At 37.4% G+C, this 19,013-nt stretch overlaps 1 protein-coding gene across 4 annotated transcripts; it reads right to left on the bottom strand.

Moving 5' to 3' along the window:
• Positions 1 to 5,101: 5,101 nt before the first annotated feature.
• LOC103705290 (BTB/POZ domain-containing protein NPY2) lies at positions 5,102 to 17,847 on the bottom strand. 4 transcript variants are annotated; one of them, XM_008788946.4, is made up of 5 exons: positions 17,607 to 17,847; positions 16,117 to 16,810; positions 8,000 to 8,069; positions 6,139 to 7,323; positions 5,102 to 5,900 (listed from the first exon to the last, which is right to left on the bottom strand). In XM_008788946.4, exons 2-5 carry the CDS (start codon positions 16,176 to 16,178, stop codon positions 5,355 to 5,357), a joined length of 1,863 nt encoding a protein of 620 aa, XP_008787168.2. In that variant the 5' UTR covers positions 16,179 to 16,810; positions 17,607 to 17,847; the 3' UTR covers positions 5,102 to 5,354. The 4 variants fall into 4 exon arrangements, with proteins under 4 accessions (XP_008787168.2, XP_008787170.2, XP_038983394.1 ...); XM_008788948.4 differs by lacking the exon at positions 17,607 to 17,847 and adding an exon at positions 17,451 to 17,581; XM_039127466.1 differs by lacking the exon at positions 17,607 to 17,847 and adding an exon at positions 17,217 to 17,388.
• Positions 17,848 to 19,013: the final 1,166 nt, after the last annotated feature.

Raw genomic sequence — 19,013 nt, 5'->3', positions numbered from 1 at the left:
AAAGGATTTATGCCAAAGCATTCTATAATATTTGATCCTATATTTTTGTAATATTTACAATTATTAAACATGATCTACCATTTCATTTATCGATTATGAAGTGTTTAGAGTTTTGTTTGCTTATGTTTGTAAGGATGCCAAATTAGTATCAAGGAATATTCCCAAAGTTGATATATTGAAATCATATAAAAAAAATAGAAGGAAAATCTAGAATCATGGTTATACTCAATTTTTTAGGATAAGCTTGATTTTAGATTTGAGGATCTTTTTTACTCTAGGTGGATATTTGTGATTGATGAAGAATGTTTGCCACAAAAGAAAATTCTAAATTTCCTTTCATGCCTCCTTGATATAATGGCATTTATTTATGTGGAATAATTTATAATCCAATGACTAAATAGAAAATTGAAAAGAAATTGTAGTGCATGACTTTAGATAAGACATCTGCAAATGATATTTTTGTTCACATGTTAAAAAGATCCAACTTAATCTGAGGAATACATTTTTTAATAGTTCTTTCATTTTCAAGTTTGTACTCATATTCTTAATTTAATTACATTAGAGGGACTAAAAGAGAGAGATGAGAAACTCACATGCTAGAAAACAAAATTTTTTGGAATGTTATAGCCAAATTTCTTTAGGGAATAGAAAATGCTTAAAGTAAGCTTTTTTACAAGATGAAAGTTTATTTTTTTAATGTTTGAAAGTTCTCTTTTTTATCGCCATGCTTTTCTTTTGATAATTAGTAATTCTAATTATAGGTGTTGTCCATCTAAAGAAAAGTGGAACAAAGTAGAAAAGACTTGCAAGTTTTAGGGTGTGTTCTTTGATGCCACTTCAATATTTTTAAGAGTTAAATACCCTAAATTAAATTGTATGTTTCATAAGTTTTCATGAATGAGCTTACATTGAGACAAAAAATGCAAAGTCTAAATGATTTGATGCAAAAAACAATAAGATGGATATTTGTAAAGTTTGAAAAGCATATTGGTCATATTGCTTAATTTTGGCTGCAACCATCATTTTGGATTCTTGGTACAAAACTCAATTTATGGAGTTTTGTTATAAGAAGCTATATGGAAATGGTTCCACTAAGTGCATGCACATTCATCACAACATATTTTCTCTCTTTAACTTGCTCCTTCTAAGGCTTCAAGTAGTAGCATATCAAATCATGAAAACATGGAGCTTGGTAGTTCATGACTAGAAAAATGTAAATTTCGAAGGTAATATAAAATATGTTGTCAGAATTAATAAACTCGTGCATTATACTTATACATAGTTTGCTTATGAGAAATAACTCAATTCATTTTTTTCAATAATGCAAAATTTTGATACATTTGAAAACATCGAATTAATAACCTTCTGCGCAAAAGTCACACATGAAATTATACTTTGATGAGCTAAGACTAGTTGATAGAAAGATAAAGCTAGACATCCTTGAATTTTGGAAAGCCAATCAAATTTGATATCATTAAGTTTCTCTTACAAGACATGATATCTTAAGTATTCCCTTTCTACAGTGGCCTCTAATACGTTTCTAGTATTGATGGGAGAGTTCTTAGCAAATGTAAATGTTCACTCTAAGGCCTTAATTTGTACTTGGAGTTGGATGTTTGGAAAGAAAAGTATATATTTCATTACTTATAGCATTACCTGCTTTTTGAATGAACAATTATTAGTTTTGCAATATTTTAGTGTAGATACTTTGGAAATTAAGTGAGATGAGTTTATAGTATATGTCCTGAACTTAAGTCTCAAAAATAAAGCTGAATATTTATAAAAATTCTCATGATGAATCCTATCATAGATTTGCAGTTTTTGTAGTTGCTTTTGATAGATACTTTTAACTCTCTTATTATGTAATAATTTTTGTTTGTAAATTTTTGTGGCAATTTAAACATTTAGTTTGGACTTTTTAGTGTACTAGTAGATAAAGAATCAGCTATAATTTAATTATTAGCGCGCACTCTTGATAATATTAAGGATCTGTGGGCTGATATATATCTAGATTGTTAAGCGATAGTAATTTGGGCTTGCTCACTCAAGCTGTCATTTCATAGAGTGCAATCTTTTCTTGCAAGTTGCATGGTTGTGAACTATTAAATTATCTTGGCTTTGTTTTTCTTTCTACATAGCCATTTCCTTGTATAATGAAATCCTAAAAATTGTTTATTTGATGCAACTTTTACCTGTGAATCTGTTTCATTTGTTTGGCTACTAAAAGTAGGATCTAAAATAATCACTCAGTGGTCTCTTAAGCTTCCAATGTTGCATGTTATCCTTCCATAGGCCATGCTTTTGCCGAGTACCTTAAGAGCTATGATCAATTTAGCTGCTCTTTCAGGTGGTCAAGACCTTAATTTGTTTCTCTTTCATTTGAATTACAGTAAAAAATTCATATTTGTATTAATTCATCTATCATATTTTGCTATAGATAGTTATGGGCGTAGCATAACAAGGAAGAGGATGATCGGATAAAGGGCCATGCTCATAAATTAGTTCGAAGTACTAAAAGCCTGAAACCTGAAACGAACTAGTTGTAGTGCTTATATCAAGCTATTTTGGCTAGGCTATTGGCTATTGTATTCTATTTTGAACCTTTATTCTTAAGATAGAAATCCATGTGATTTGTGGTGTATCTTAACGTGGGTCAGGGGCTAGTTTTTTGGAACCAATTTCAACATATTATGTTTGTAGCTCTAAATTTAGTTCAATATCTCCGAAGAGGTACCATTTAATTTGGTTCATTATTTTGTTAACTTAATCAGACATCTTAAAACATGTTCAAATATGTGCTTTGAAAAAGAAACTTAAATTCTATGATAAAAAAATTTTCCTCTATTTTGTTTGTGATTAATTATGCTAAACAATTTATACGAGTTTAATTTAAATAGGTAATACTTGTTTGATAAAAAAATGTTTCAATTAAACAAATATACTGCATACTTGAACTGATAGTATATATTTATTAAACATGTCAAATAGGTTAGATCAGATTAGCTGCTTATTAAACCGATCAAGTCCATCCAGATTTCAAATTCTGAATTGTTTAATAAACATATTGGAAATGGATTGATAGTTTTCTATTTCGATCCGAACCTGATCCACTTACCACCCTACTCCAAACCTTTTGCCACGTATGTCACCTGAGGTACCATTTCCTTTTAAGGGTGGGATCCTCTCATTTGGACTACGTTCGTGGGATTGTCTCCTTAGGACCTCTCGCCGACTGCTTTCTATCCGCACCTCCCCCTTCTCTCTCCACAAAAGCAAGCAAACCCCAGTCAGCTCCCACACAAGCATACAAGCCTCCAAGTTTCATTCATGTGTGTAGGCCCATCAGCTCTGGCCCCACCTCGCAACCACTCACGGGCCAACTTAGCCACAGGGCCCCACCAGGGACCAAAACACGTGGCTGGGGGAACACTCCCGCTCGCCAATCTTTTGTGACCCATCGATGTCACATCTCAAAGACAGTGGAATCCTTCCATCTGTGGGAAGGAAAAAGGTCAATCGATGAGTCTAATCAAAAGGTGATTCTCTTACTGTTAGATTCCCTCCCCCCGCATCCGTGGCTTCCAATGTGTTTGACCCAAAGCTCCAAGTAGGTGGACTTTTGGGAACCTGAGAGAAAGTAATCTATAAGACTACAGAGTTCTAGACAAGGAAGGAAGTAAACAAACCCAAGTTGAAGTCAGAAGAGGCTTTAGGGCCTTTGGTTTTTGGGCCATGGCCTTGGTGGGGATCAATGTACTAGAAATGCCAGGGGACCTGAGAGGCTATGGGCCCCATGTGGATGGCCACAGCACTGAGCCCAGGGGGTGGCTGACACCAGCTGGGCTCCACCGAGCAACCATCTTGACCTTCTAAATATGGCCCTAGCAAAATGGTCACAGAAAGTCTCCAACACAGTCAGAGCAGTTTGGTTGCATGAATTCAGATCCGGGCATGATTGCAAAACTTCACTCATGGAAATCATTTCCATGATTGCAAAACACATGGAAGTGAACCATCTTTTTTTGATGAAAAGATGATGACTTTGCTAAATCGTGGAACTCGTTAGTCTTCCGGCAATTGATTTGGAAAAGAAAAAAAAGAGGCATCTTCCAATCAAAACTGATTAGAAATCAATCGAATAAGCATTTTTAGCTAAAAGATGTGTAATCCAATTCCCTCCTCAACTTGCATGAGAGCATGGCACAACTCCTCAAACTTCATCGAGTCGATAATTGCTCCGACAATAGAGAAATCTTCTTCTTTTGCAATGGAAGTCATTTAATGTTTTGGGCATCCCCTTCTATCACAATATTAGTGATTCTCAAGTCTAGTGCACAAACTAAAAACCAACTCATGTAATTAATTTTCAATGCATCAAGTGGAAATCACAATTCCCGTTCTTTTTTTGACATCATTGCAATGGACTGATCCAAGTAATTTCTGATAATAATTGCTATTCTTGCGACACTTATATTAGTTGTTAGAAGTCATTTTTAAGTATTGCACCATCAATATTGAGTTCATAGTAGTAGTTCCAAGGAGGGTTCCAACGAGTGGGTAGAGTTCTCCTTTGGACTACTTCACCAAAATATTGAGCTCGCACAAATTCAATCAATAAATTTTCAAATATGGTAGCTATGGCCAACGGATCCCTTTTTTTTCCTCTAAACACTATGTCATTTCGACCTGACATCCCAAAAAATTCGATCTTCCGTGTGCTCCAATAACCAATCTTCAAATAATAAAGCTTGATTCATATAGGATCTCAACCATAAAGGGCAAGGAAATCAAACTTGACATATACAAGAATAATTTTGTGGACGTGCAGTCTCTGCTGGGCAGAAACATGATTCACAATGTTCTTCCACGTCTGCTTTTCTCTTTATTAGATTATTTTTTATGGAAAAGATATTCATGCTATGTAAGTATTGCTCATCCCCATGCTTTTGATTCTTATCAAATGGGCAGCTAAGCTTTGCACCTGTAACATGAACTTTTTGAGGTGAGAGCACTTCAAGCAAACCACTCTAATGGTTCCATTCTTGGTCAGTTGATTACATGCAAAAATAGATCATTCTGGCTTTCTTTCCACCATCAAGAATCAGAAGGCATTCCCAACCATCAAATGATGCAGTTGGATGGATGTCATAGAAGATTTAACCGATTCTTTTGCTACAATATAAAATAATAGACAATTACATTCACCCACATCGACATTCTCTCTTGTTCAACATTCTAATCTTCTACCAAAACCATACCACCTTTCTATGGTACATGCAAAACTGGGTCTTTGATCACACAAAAGAGACCATTTGTAAGCTTTCATCGTGCTCGGCCTAAGTGATGCAGGTTGCTCATGAAACTGAGTATCTTGTGTTCCTTAAAGGTGTGGACTTGGGCTCATCCTGGTTTGCTGAGCCTGGGCTACCAGATGTATCAGAGCTAGTGTTCTCCCCTCCCTGCCCCTTGCTCGACAGCAGCTTGCCTAGAATCTTCTTGGGCATCATGATGCCCTTCACCTTGCCATTGCCAGCTCTGTCATTGCCTTGGTTCTTACTAGCGGCGTTGCTGTCGCTGCTCCTCTCGCTTTCCCCGCCGCCTACGAGCTTCATAGACTTGAGCAACTTGAGGTCTTCAACTGTTGGGAGTCCATCCCAGTCATCCTCTGTGTTGGTAGTGACGCCTGAACTCGAACTCCCATAGGAACCACCACAGTTCTCGGTCCGGCCTGCAGCAGTAGCTGCTGCCCTGACCTGCTCAAAGAAGAGGACCTGGACTACCGCCCGTAGTGGGAGGCGCTCGTTCTGCACGGCATGAGAGCAGGCATCTGCAGACAGTTTCTTGCAGTCCATCAGACCACAAATCTTCTTTCTCTCACTTTTGCTCAGGCCCGGATGCTCCTGCTCACAATAATAAGAATGAATCATTTAAAGTATAGTAGCTAACATAGTAGCAACTTCATCACATGATAATGCATTGATTATGATTCTTCAAGCCTACAATTTATTTCTAGGGAGCAGATTTTAAATTTAATGCTATATAGAATTTCTAATTTCAGTCCTGTGATGGTCCAGGCAACCATATCTTTTACAAGGATTAGGAAAGAATGTAACTTTTGAAGGATTCCGATATTCATACCTTCAGATACCTGTCAATAGCACGATAAAGCCCATCATGCACTGGCCTTGAGTCAGCTGACAGCATTTCAGCGAGATCAACAAACTTTGAAAGAGGTAACTTGGGGTCTTTTGCTATCTCAGCAAGATACCCGTCAACCAGCTTCGCTACACTGATCTTTGAACTACCTGAAACTATAGCCGGGCTCCTGGTCTCCTCGAGCACTTCAGATGCCTTTGGGCTAGTATGAGCAGCACCACTATCCTGCATCACAAATTCCTCCACTATACTAAGAACCATGTTGGTATCATACACAGTGTCCTCCCCTGACATGCTGGGGATCAAAAGATCAGGTACTGAAGCTTCTTCTAATTGGCGGCCTATTCGCTTGATGAGCTCCTTCTTACCCATTTCGCCAGAATCCAGTAAACTTGCAGCTGTTAGTAGCTTAAGAAGGAAACTGCATGATACGGAACCTTTCTCAAACGGCAATAACCAGATAATGGTCTCTAGCAGTGACCTACTTTTCATGACGTCACCTTCATGGATCAGGGAACCTCTGCCAAAACCTCGAATTCTTCTATATGTATAAGCTTTCAGAGCCTCTCCGATCACTTTCCCGGACATTCTTCCCTTAGCTTTGATGGCCATTATAAGCCGCCTGTAGAAATCCATTTCAAGCTCACAGAGGTCCTCGACCCACCAGTCCTTAGGTACTGACTGTTGTTTTTTGACCCCATTCCATTGTGTATCGAGACCATTTTCTGACGGAAGTTTTTTTCGGTTATAAGTGTAAGACCATTCCACCATAGAAGCATCAATGGAGGCCTTGGAAGCTATAGAATCTATGCAGTGGCTCACCAATTTCAGATCCTCAGACCAAGGTAGCAGAGACTTTGTAGTCTGGAGAACTATAATTGAGTCTTTCCAGCTGCGGAATATGCTTGTGTCGAGGAAGACTTCGATTTTATAAATCAGATTCCCCTTCTCCACAGATTCATGCATTTCTAGATATTCTGCTGCACAACGGGCTGCAACCACATTGTAAGCATTGAGGATGACAGTCATACCATAACAAAATTTAGCACAAATCTCAAATGCAGCAGGGCCGCCGGGAACATTAAGAATATGAATCTCATTATTGCTTTCATCATTGGTAGCTGCCACCAGCTTTTGCAAGCGAGCACTCTTGGACAGAAGAGGAAACTGCATTTTTTCAATTGGTGCGGAAAAGGTAAGCACAGTAAGTAAAAGGAAAAAGAGGCCTGGAGGAAACTGAACCAGCAGAGATTGAACACAATGCACAATGACGAATAATGCTTTCCTATATACATAAATGAAAGGCCTATTACCTTTTGTTAAACTGTCCCCGCAACTTATTTATTTTAACAACATGAATTGTATTTGAAAGGTGCATGAATGATAAAGGTAATATAGTTAGGAAGAATGGACATATAAAAGACAACTGCCTAGTGAAAAAGGCGCTACATATCCCAATAATTACTTTTAAAACCATTACCACCCTGCTTTCCTCATACAAGTTCTAACATAATGGCCTAGCAGTAAAAGATTAAGGAAATTCATTACAATTATCAATATCTATTCTTTGGTGTTATTAGCTAACACCTATATTCAGCAGAAAGAATAAAAAAATGTCAGCACTTTTTAACTCTCTGCATGCCCATTTTAATGAATATATTTAAGTTCAGCTAAATTACTAAAATACAATTTCCACAAGTAATGAGGAGACCGCCCATATACGTCGTGAAAGGTAAGTGCATTTGCCACAAGGTGAGTGGATTAAGGTACAGAAGTCAAACATTCAGAGTCCATGCATAATCATTTCGGACATTCATTATGATTGGAAAACCAGAGTTCCTACCTTGTGTAAATGGAATTTAACTTCTCCTACATGAACAATGATATCAGTTGCCAGCTCAGTTGCCACAAACCTGCAAAGATAAACAACTATATAATCATATTTCAACAAATAAATAAATAAATAAATAAAATATCGACAGAGCTAAATGAGCAAAAACAACGAATTTGAACAGTTACAGGTATAAGCTAGGAGAGATGAAAGTGGAATTTCGCTGGTAGAATGACTAAGCTATGACTTGCACACAATGAGCTCATTTAACCAAACAGTTGATTCTCAATACAACTTGAATAAAATATATTTGATTTTTCAGAAGAAAAGCTTCTTTTTTAAAAATGTCACAGGTGCACAAATGGACTTAATATATGCTTCACCATTCTTACCGATCAGCGAATTTTCAGCAGAAAAGTTGTACGAATCACTATTTCTAGTGAAAGAACGTTGCTTCATTTATTTTGTTTGAACATTATGAGCTTTCATATACAAGTCAACCTCATAATTTCTATGGATCAGGATCCATTTGTTTAGCTAATTTTGTAAAGAAACTACACATGCGAGTGTTTTTTTTTTTTTTGCACCAAAGAAACACATGAACTAAATCGAATCTAAGCTCAAAAACATGTACATGCTTTTGGATCAAGTGTTTATTGGAATAGTCTCTCATTCCATGTTCGTGGATATGCTTTGCTGATTTAGTAAGAGTGATGATTAAATATATCCTACATTAAACATTCCAAAATGCATCATCTGCACGATTAGTTTGATCGTTTGATGGATTCATGCAAGATAATGCACATGTTAATCTTTAAATCATGTAAATCATTTGTCAGTGATCGAATTCATCCCATAGTATGTGCTTGTATTGCATCATCTTGTTACAGCTCTTACAACGAAGTCACCATAACAATGTGATGTCTTTTAATTCTAGTCAATTTACCAATCAACTCTGACTAGATTTCCTTAGTCTTTCCACTTTCCAATTCTTCAATCAAATCCAACCTCCATTATTTAGAAAGGCCTAACCACAACAATATTTTTATTGATTTTCCATGGTAAAATTTATGAACCTCATAAGTCATAACCTATTCAGTCGTAACTCTAGTCTTCCTCCAATGCAGAGTTTTTTATATTTGTGGGCATATTCCTCTTAAACTGTTTTGTATTCCATATTTCCATCACAAAAATTTATCAAAAAAAGCCAATCTTATTTTTCTCCTCACTCCCATCTGCAATTGTAAATAAACATATGATGTTTACATTCTTGAAGGCATTGACAAGTCCAGTCTCCAGAGATCCCAATAACAATCTGATATATATAGAATTTGAAGGCATTGAGGTCCATTGAACCCAATAACTTTTGGCAAACATGAAACCAGCAAAAAAGGGTTCACAAAATTATGTTTGATGGTGTCAGAATCAGTGCCGAATATCACAAATAGATTCTTTGACAAACCTCATAAAGATTAGGCACAATCTTTGGAAGATTTCAATTATATTTTTCTCAATAATATGCTTCCCAATGTCTAACTTCAATATGTTGGTGGTATTGCTAGTGGGTATGCGATAAAATTTGTGCAAAGGGCAAAATGTTATGAATGAAGCTTTTAAACCCTTTCTAAAATGCTTTTTTGTGGAAGAAGCCATCATATTACAAAAATAAAATAATGCAATAAATTGGTTTTCACCAATAAAATGAACACCTGTCACATGATAATCTCAAAGATAATCTGGCGCACGACAACTGCGAGAGGATAGCGATGCTTAGAAAAAGTTGCCAGAGGATCACGATCATCGCCGTAGAGGGGATGGCAGGATCAATAGACAAAGAAGTCTCCACCAATAGACTGCAATGTGCTCTCCTAGTGTAAACATGGGTAATAGGAGACCTAGGAGGAGGATTTGGTAAAGACGGTGAAGACTCACTTGGGGTAGAAGAATGAATTGAGGTTATAGTATGACAGTGACATGGATCAAGAAAGGTAAGACTCTTAGGTAAAGGAGAAGGTGGGGAAGGAAGAGCATAATAGGGTACACACTCTAGAAAGGTAACTTACTTAGAGACAAGTAAGCATCAAGGTACAGGATCATAGCACTGATGTCCTTTATACTCTAGGCTCTACCCAGGAAAAACACACATGACTAATCAAGTAGAAAGGTTGATTCTCTTAAGAGGTGGAAGGACAAAACAGGTATAACCAGACACCCTAAGATAAAAATAAGAGGGAGCACGAGATAAAAGCCGCTTGAAAGGAGAAACATCAGTAGTGACCTTGGAAACACTATGGTAAGAACAGCTTCTACTAAGAACTGGGTAGGAACGGAATCGAACGAGCAATCTATAGAATGTGGCGATGTTTGCGCACAACAGCACTATTTTGTTGTTGTGTATGTGGACAAGAAGGTTGAGATAAAGTGCCTTGAGATAGTAAAAAGGCCCAAAACTACAAAAATAAAAATTCACTACCACAATCTGAGCGAAATACTTTTATGACCTCATAGTATTGAGCATGGACCATAGTGGCAAACTCTTTATAGATTTGACAAAAACCTGAGCGTTATGATGCATAAGGTAGAGTCAAGTATAATGACTATAATCATCAACAAAAAAGACATAATATTGAGTTCCACCCTTAGAAGGAATTGGTGAAATACAAACATCAAAATGTATTAAGTCAAATGAGCTGATGATATAGTGTCACTAGGATTGTAGGGAAGGGCTGTATGCTTTGCCAACTAACAACCTATATAAAGTGTCAGGGAGTGAACAAAATGGAGCCAAGAGCACAGTACTAACAAGATAATTAAGCCTAAGTCCAGAAAGATGTCCTAACTTGTGGTGCCATAGATCAAAAGGACTAATGCCACTAGTAGAGATGAAGTGGTAGCTGCAGTAGTGGAAGCAGAAGATGATCCATGTAGTAGAGGCCTCCTTGTCTATGGCCTGTCCCAATCAATATAGCAGTATGACAATCTTGATTTGAACAAGATGAAGAATCAAAGGTAATAGTACAATGGCTATCCACAAGCTGACTAGCAGAAAAAATATTCATTGCAAGCTTAGAAAAATGCAAATCATGAGAAATAGAAAACCAACTAGAAGTACCACAAAAGGGAGTAATAGTGCCATGGTGTCTAAATGGTAAGGGAGAGCCATCTGCAGTAGATATCTGGAAAGGAGTACGAAGTGATGATGGGTGTGCCAAGATGGAAGCATCAGCAGTCATGGGAGGCTCAAGAATTAAGAAATCTAGCCGAATCTAGATGTGGTCGAGGCTGAACAAGCTGACGAGGTAGGCACAGTAGCACGAACAACCATCTCTAGCCAATCAGAACAATACAAAATATCTGAAAAGTAGGTGGATACCATTGTAGGACCTTAGAGGTGTAGCATACAAGCGGAAAGCTCTAACAATATGCTCCAAAAGAATGACTTCAACAGTTCCAAGAAAGAATGAGTAATTATGAAGCAAGGGCAGACAACTCCGAGGTCATGACAAAAGAGCGCTCAACTAAGTCAAGCAACAGAACAATCCTCAGGAGTGCGAAATCTGACTGTTTGAGGTTATCTTTGCAAGGCAAATGAGGTATCCTGCCAAACAGTTGGTGGGCTGTTGCAGATCCAAGACAATTATAGCTATGTACTGATGTTAGCAAGAAGTCTGATCAATGTAGATGAGATGTATAAAAAGGGGCCAATCATTAAACTCCTAGTAGGAACCAGAATAGGCATATCATGATATCACTAGCTTGTGAAGGCCGACAACTAAAACAGCAGCCACTGAACAGTAAGGTGGTTGAGTTTCCATCTATCTAACACAAACCAACAAGCTTCTGTGTAGAACAGGAAGTTGATTGCAAAGAGACAAATCAACAAACAGCTGGTAGATGCAGTTGTAACAGCAAGCTGATGACTTTGTAAAGATATATTAGCAAGCTGCTGCTCGTGAGAAGACAACCAATGAACAGTGTAGCATATTAAAGATTAAATCTTGTTGGATGGCTACTCCTGATTAAGTAGACTATGCCTCAAAACAGTGGATCTCAAATCCCAACAAATAGGCAAGACAAGATGAAGATGAACCATAGTAATCGTAACCAAAGAAGAGCAACAACAAACTCCAAAAGCACTCTCCAATTGCAAGAATGAAGCACAAGGATAAAAATGCAAATGTTGAAGATGATTGCACACCAAAGAAGAAATATGACTCTGATACTATGATAGATTCAAGTGAGAGGAACAAGAGTAGCCAAGTATGTGGTAACGTGCAATACTCTTTAAGATATTGCCCATGGTAAATATAAACATACAAGGAATTTGGTCCTCACCATGGTGAGAATACTACCAGACCACAAGAAAGGTATGCATACATACATACATGTACAATTTATTGGCCCACATATTGTCATTCTCTCAGAAAACCTCCCATTTAACGAAAATGTCATTTTCAGCAATTAAATACATGAAGCTCCAACTGTGATTAGTTGATTACTTTAAATGATCCTATCAGATGTTGTTAAGCACCAGCCTTTACAAGTAAAGAGAAAAAAAGATCAACCTATCCAAGAGATGCCATACTCCAAGCTCTTCAAAGGCCTCAAACCTTGGAGAACTCCTCTCTCAATCCCATATATCTTTATCATTGCCACCACATTTCAAAAACCATCACTACTATCCATTCCTGTCCAATTTTGTAAAACAACTACATCTTGTAGCCTAAGGCTTTTTTAGTTACAAGTAAAAGCTGGAACGGCGATTCCTAGTTAAGATTACTCCTGTTCATTATATAAGTCAAGGTTCTATTTGGTTGCCTTAAGATGGAATGGATTAGAATTGAGAAGTGGGAAGGAATATAGTCCCCTCTCTCTCACCATGGAATAATTTATCCCTATTTTCACAGAATAAAGCCCTCTACCTAGAATAAATAGTCCCAAAGCAACACTAGATTGGCAAATGAGATGTGGCTGGGGTCGAGTTTATCCCAAACCTTATCCTACCTTAATTTCGGAGCAAACAAGAATTGTTTGGTTCAATGCCAAATATAATTGAATAAATTATTTGATTCCATGACCCCCTATTCCCCTATATTCCATGAAACTCGGTCTTCTTGGGTTTAAATATTCCATGAAGAGAGGTGGAATAAAATGATTGCTGATAAAAGAGGAAATTATGATCCAGAAGGATCCTCAGACACGATGTGGACCACTTTGACCACTACGAGTAGTGCTGGACAGGGTTCCGAAGCGACATCTGCCACATCGAAAAGCCGAGTCGCAAGCCAAACTTCAGAAGGCCATAATTTAGTCATACGATGCTTGACTAAGATTATCTTTTTTAAAAAAAATTGGAGATTTCTTTGAAATCTACAACTTTGGGCTAACCTCCTAGGAGGTTAAATCGATCCCGATCCGAAATTCTATTGTTTAGACTCCAAAACAGCCAATCAAACCGAAGTTTTCTTACTTTAACCGAGCATAGATCTCTATATAAGAAGAATTAGGCGGAGCGACAAAAAACATAGTTGATATACAAGACAAGATTTACCTCAAGATTTTTAGCTTTTTCTAAATTTCTACTAGAGATGTCTAATTTAGAAAAAAGAGTTCTACTAGAATTAGAAAAGAGGAATCCGAACCAAATTGTATGAGGGACGACCTCATCATTATAAATAGAAGATGTGTACCTTGTTTTTTTAAGGGTTAATGAAAGAAAAGGAAACTTAAAAGCCCTACTTTCGAAAATTTTCTATCTTCTTCTAGTTATCTTTTGAGAGATTCGAGTTGAGCAGGTTGAAGAAAATCTTTTTTCTCTCCGATCGGATCAAATTAATATCAGAGCTCAGGTCCTCTATATCTGTAGGAGCCTAGGGGCCTCTGTTCATGGTCCAGACGCATGAGTAATAAAGCAATCAGGAGAAGAGCTATCCGTGCTTCAAGTACATCGAAGGACAAAGGCAAGTATGGCTAGTAGTTCTTCCGCAATGGATGATGATGAGACGAAGGGACATCTCATACAACTAGAGGAGAAAATTGCCCAACTCACCAAGATCGTCTCCAGATTGGTAATACCTTTAGAACAAGCACCACCAACTTCTGTTACGAAGTTGTCTCCTACGGCTCGAGATGAAGATCCACCATCTAGCGAGAAGAATGAGGATGAGCAATCTACGGGTACAAAAAAATCTCTCTTCAACTATTTAAAGTTGATACTCAAATCGAGATTCCTGTATATGACGAAGTTGTTGATGCGAAAAGACTAAATAACTAGCTAGATCAATTAGAAACATATTTTACTATGGATACTCCAGTATCCAGAAGGTAGCTTTTGCCCGTCTCAAGCTTTCTAGACATGCTTTTATCTAGTGGAATTCGTACATGCATTTCAAATTTGACATGAAACAAATTCAAAAGCCTAATTAAAAAGTAGTTCTCCCCAATCGGTCATAAGAAAGATCGGTAGATCAAGTGGCATTACTTACGACAGAAGAATAATTAGTCTGTCCAGGACTACACCATCGAGTTCCACAAGCAAGCAATCTTCCTCAAAATTTCCATCGATGATCATGCAATTTTCATTAAATACATCGAAGGTCTCCACAAAAGTATTCGAAAGAAGCTGAAAGTATTCAAAGTTGAAGATATCAGCGAAGCCAGCATGAAGGCCATGGAGATTGAGGAAAAGAATCAGTCTAGAAAAAGTAAAAAGGGAGACAAATTCAAAAAAAGCGATGGAAATCCATGTCAACAGAGGGAGCAAGCAAAGAAGCACGCCAACACGACTCGAAAAATTTATTATGATCATTGTAACCTTCGTGGACATACCAAGAAGAAGTGCTGAAAACTTCATCCTGAGTTGCAGCTGAAGATGAAGACGCAGAAGGATGAAGATTTCAAAGAAAAGAAAAAGGCAGTTCTCAATGCTGTAAAAGTGGAGCTGCCCGAGCTTAAGCAAGCAGACTCTAAATTGAGCCTGATAACGAGAAAACTCGAGATAGTAACTGAAGCAAATATAGGGGCACAAGAAGAACTCTTCCGCATGAAAATCCAGGTGAAGTAGAGCATCATTGAGGCTATTGTTGATCTAGAAAGTCAGAAAAACTTCATCTCTGAAAATCTAGTTCAAAAGCTGAAGTTGCAGACTAAAACCCATCCACATCCCTACCCTCTTGGTTGGATTCAAAAGAATGCAATACGACACAAAGTGTCATGCAATTTATTGTCAACTGCTCATGCTCATTTTAAGCCAAGAGTCCATTCACAGTATAAAAGATGATCAACAGGTCTTGCTTAAACATTTTTTGAGAACAATGGTGTTAGTGCCACATTTCCAAGTTGAACTCAGAAACTCTCCTGTGCAAGTACTGAGGAGAGAGGTTTTAACCCGTGAACGGAAGTCCTGTTGGCCTCAATCAAAGAAATTAACCGCAAAAATGTTAGAAAATACATGAAGAACCAAGAGCTATCCAAAGATGAACAAGTGGTGAGGCTAAAATTTCATCTAATGAATAGAAATAGTGAAGGAAGAACATCATAATATCATCTCACACAAGCTGGCATGTGCCACATGGAAAAGCACAATCAGCAACGAATGCTAGTGATGTCAAATCCATGACACTGACATATTGAAATCCATCCTTGTACTGGGGCTACTAAGAGCATGAGGAAAGTAGATCCACCTTTTTCTTTCTTCTAACTAATTTCAGATGCCAATAGCCGAAAGCCAGTTTAGATCAAATGAAGCCTAATGCAGAGTAAATTATTATTCAGTGCTATTGATTAAAAATCACCAACCACCTAAGCAGCAAGATATCGCAACATAATCTGCAAGTTACTTTGGATTTTAATGTACCATCCTCAAAGATATCAAATTACTTGGATCTTCTATAGACCCTAGAAAGAAAGCCAAAAAAGTAGATGAACTAAATAAAAAGATTTACCCAAAAACAGGATCGTATGCAGTCCAATCAAAAAAAGCGTAAAACTAATAGATAGGGAAAGAAGGTAAAAGAAGAAACATCATAGAAAAAACTCAAAGTAAAATAAGTCATTACCTAGAGGAAGATGCAGAATAAGTTCTTAAAGTGCTTATGTTTAACAAAAAAAGAAGTTTTAGGATATGTCACCTGACATTGTTCCCATCCGTCTGAAAAGAATCAGGCTTTGATCCAAGCTTCATAAACTTCATTGTGGTACAAAACAAAAAACACCCTTCACTTCTATGACACAGAGCAAACCACACAACCCCACTAAACTGTCGTAAGAACAGCTATACCGCCTCCCTGCATCCCCAGTAGTGTAAATAAGAGCTGCTATAAAGAACGCTGCCAAGTGTGCAATTACAAGATGGTGGAGTGGACTTCCAGATCGATTTGTTACTAAAAATAGAAACGGATGCAGAGCATCCAACACAAGAAGAAACTACTGGGTCTAGACTTCAAAGGCCATTCCACTCAATGAAGAGGAGAACCAGAGATGCCGTCCAAGGGAGAAGGTATATTGTTTCCCTGCTCCACAGCAGGCCCACGAGGTCCAAGGGCTAATGATCAGGCACAGGAGACAGCCACAGGCTCTCTAAAGTAGTAAACAATCAAGGGAGAGCTGAGATACACACAAACACTAAGCTAATACCTCCACCCTCCCTGCCATTTGTTAATGAATTTCTCTTGATTTCAGCTGTGTATAGTGTTCTCCAATTCTTTCTTTTTTCTTCCTTGCGTTGTTCCAAAGATCTATAAGATCTAGTGTCCCATGCTTCAATGCTTATACCATGGCATCCTTATTCCTCCAGTCAACTCCCAACTTGTGTGATCACAACTCCTGCAAGACCAAAACAGCACATCAAATGAGGAGAAGGGGGTGCAGAGAGACCAAAACAACTGCTTTCTTTGAAGGAATCCTATCAAGTTGGCAAAATCCCACATCTGAAGGCATATAGAATAACTATAAATATATGGATGTCAATAAAACATGCGAGACTGCATGAGACTGCATTAGTATTCCAGTGGAGTTATTAGAAGAGCGAAAGAAAATCCATAAAAAAAATACCACCTTCTAACTATAAATCAAATGAAAGAACTGGCATATAGACATGGAGATCAAGGGGGGAAAAGCATTAAAACAATAAAGTACAGTAACAGTATAGGTGAAGTAATTGCAAACCATATGATATTATGGATCAAATACATCAAATAAATATTCGTATTTTGTAAGTTGGGAAATATACCAACTCATTCATCAATTCCCAGGCAAAACAGGTTGATTTTTTCAAGAAAAAATAGTACAAATCCTCATGAAGTCAAGACTAATCAAACCAAAGCCCAGCATAAATGGAAAACCTCAAAAGAAATCCCACATTTTAGAGAAGAAAATGATGAAAAAAGAGAAAACTCCCTCACACACACACACATACAGAGAGAGAGAGAGAGAGGAAAAGCAGGAGAAAGAAGAATAAACCAACCTCCAAAGTGCATGAAAATGGCCACCAAAACGAAGCACTAAAACCCACCAACAACAGCGGAATACAAAGCCAAAAGCCAAAAAGAAAGGACTAGGACTATTAGGAAGAGCAAAACAATAATATTTTTAGAACGGAAAAAGGGTAAAGAGAAACCACCGTAAAGTCATGAACTGAGCCCGTCCTCTAAGGATTACTCTCCATAGGCGCACAGCAGGAAACCCATGATGACCCCTCCCATGCCCACACCTCCTCTCTGCGTGCTGTCAGTCCCCTCACTCCCCCAAACCCACTGTTGAGCAGCAAAAGCAAAAGAAGAGCGAGCTCAAATCCAATGACCACAAGAATCCAAAGAACAAGCTCTGGAGTCCTCTTTTACCGAACCTCTCACTCTCTCTCTCTCTCTCTCTCTCTCTCCAGAGCAGAGGAGGGTGAAACATAAAAAAAAGAAGAAAAAAGCTCTTCTTTTTCTTCTCCTTTCTCTCCTTTTTATTGCCATTAACTGTTTCTTTATAAACTGCTTCCCACCCACAGACTCTTTTCCCTCTCTCTTTTCTTCTGCTGAGTTAAAAGATGAAGTGACACATTGCTACCCCTGGTATTTTTTTTTTTTTTTTTGCTCAGGCTACCCTGGTATTGTTGAAAAATGTTGGAGTATTCAGGATTTATATAAATCTTTTGTTTATTTTATAATGGATTCAATTCAATCTGGGATGGTCAATAAAGAATGTCAGCTGCTCTTCTTTCCAACTCGTCCCAAGTCCCAATACTTCACAACTATTTAATGTCATGAAGACCACCTCCTAAAACAAGCCTGCCTTCATTAATGATGCCCTTACTTTTTTCTGCTTGCTGCCATATCTTTAACAGGGCTCTCTCATCATTGATGTGCTCGACTTTGTGCTCTTGATGTAATATAATTGATCTTGAAAATGCTGTTATTATTTTGTTTGATGTAAAAAAATATATTAGTAGATTATCAAGAAAAATAAGAATAATGTTAGTATGATAATAATTAACTAAGTAAATTTTAAATATAAATTTTATTTTTTTTAGCGCAACGACTGCTTATCTACTCTGGTATAGTTGCAGCCGGCAAAATTAAGAGCTACAATCTAGCATAACTGTGAAGGAGGGACCTCTAGTATATTCAGAATTTTATCGAAGTGTTGTGCTGCATAATCGGTGATTTTGTTCATCTTTTGATGCACATGTACTGTCTGAAAAATACTGCAATTTCTTACAAATATTTAACACAAAAAATATTATGTATCTTTTATGGTTAACTGTGATCTAATTATCAATCTTGAAAAAAAATAGAGATATGCAACGTACGCAAAGTAGCATACCAAATTGTCTAATTCTAAAAAGAGAAATGCTTTATCTAATATTATTTAAACACGAAGCCATCAAGTATGGTTAAACATAGTTGACCTTACATGGGAAGCTCCTCATCCCAAGCTCTAGAATAGGTTTCTTATGGAAAGTATTGGTTAGGCGCCTCCTCTCAGTCCAACCACCATGGGTAATCCTTGTTTATGTCTTCTTCAACACCTTCTTGATCTT

The sequence above is a fragment of the Phoenix dactylifera genome, chromosome 6, assembly GCF_009389715.1.
Source record: "Phoenix dactylifera cultivar Barhee BC4 chromosome 6, palm_55x_up_171113_PBpolish2nd_filt_p, whole genome shotgun sequence".
Classification (NCBI taxonomy): domain Eukaryota; kingdom Viridiplantae; phylum Streptophyta; class Magnoliopsida; order Arecales; family Arecaceae; genus Phoenix; species Phoenix dactylifera.
Note: the sequence above shows the minus strand (reverse complement) of the source record. Positions and strands in the feature narration are given on the sequence as shown.

What these genes read in the sequence shown, in the direction of transcription:
- LOC103705290 (XM_026803956.2), bottom strand. Translation starts at nt 9,788, where the DNA reads ATGATCGTGATCCTCTGGCAACTTTTTCTAAGCATCGCTATCCTCTCG. An exon ending in TTAAATTCCATTTACACAAG is followed by an intron (nt 7,324 to 7,999) that starts GTAGGAACTCTG and finishes GAAAAAATGCAG; the next exon opens with TTTCCTCTTCTGTCCAAGAG. An exon ending in CTATTGACAGGTATCTGAAG is followed by an intron (nt 5,901 to 6,138) that starts GTATGAATATCG and finishes TATTGTGAGCAG; the next exon opens with GAGCATCCGGGCCTGAGCAA.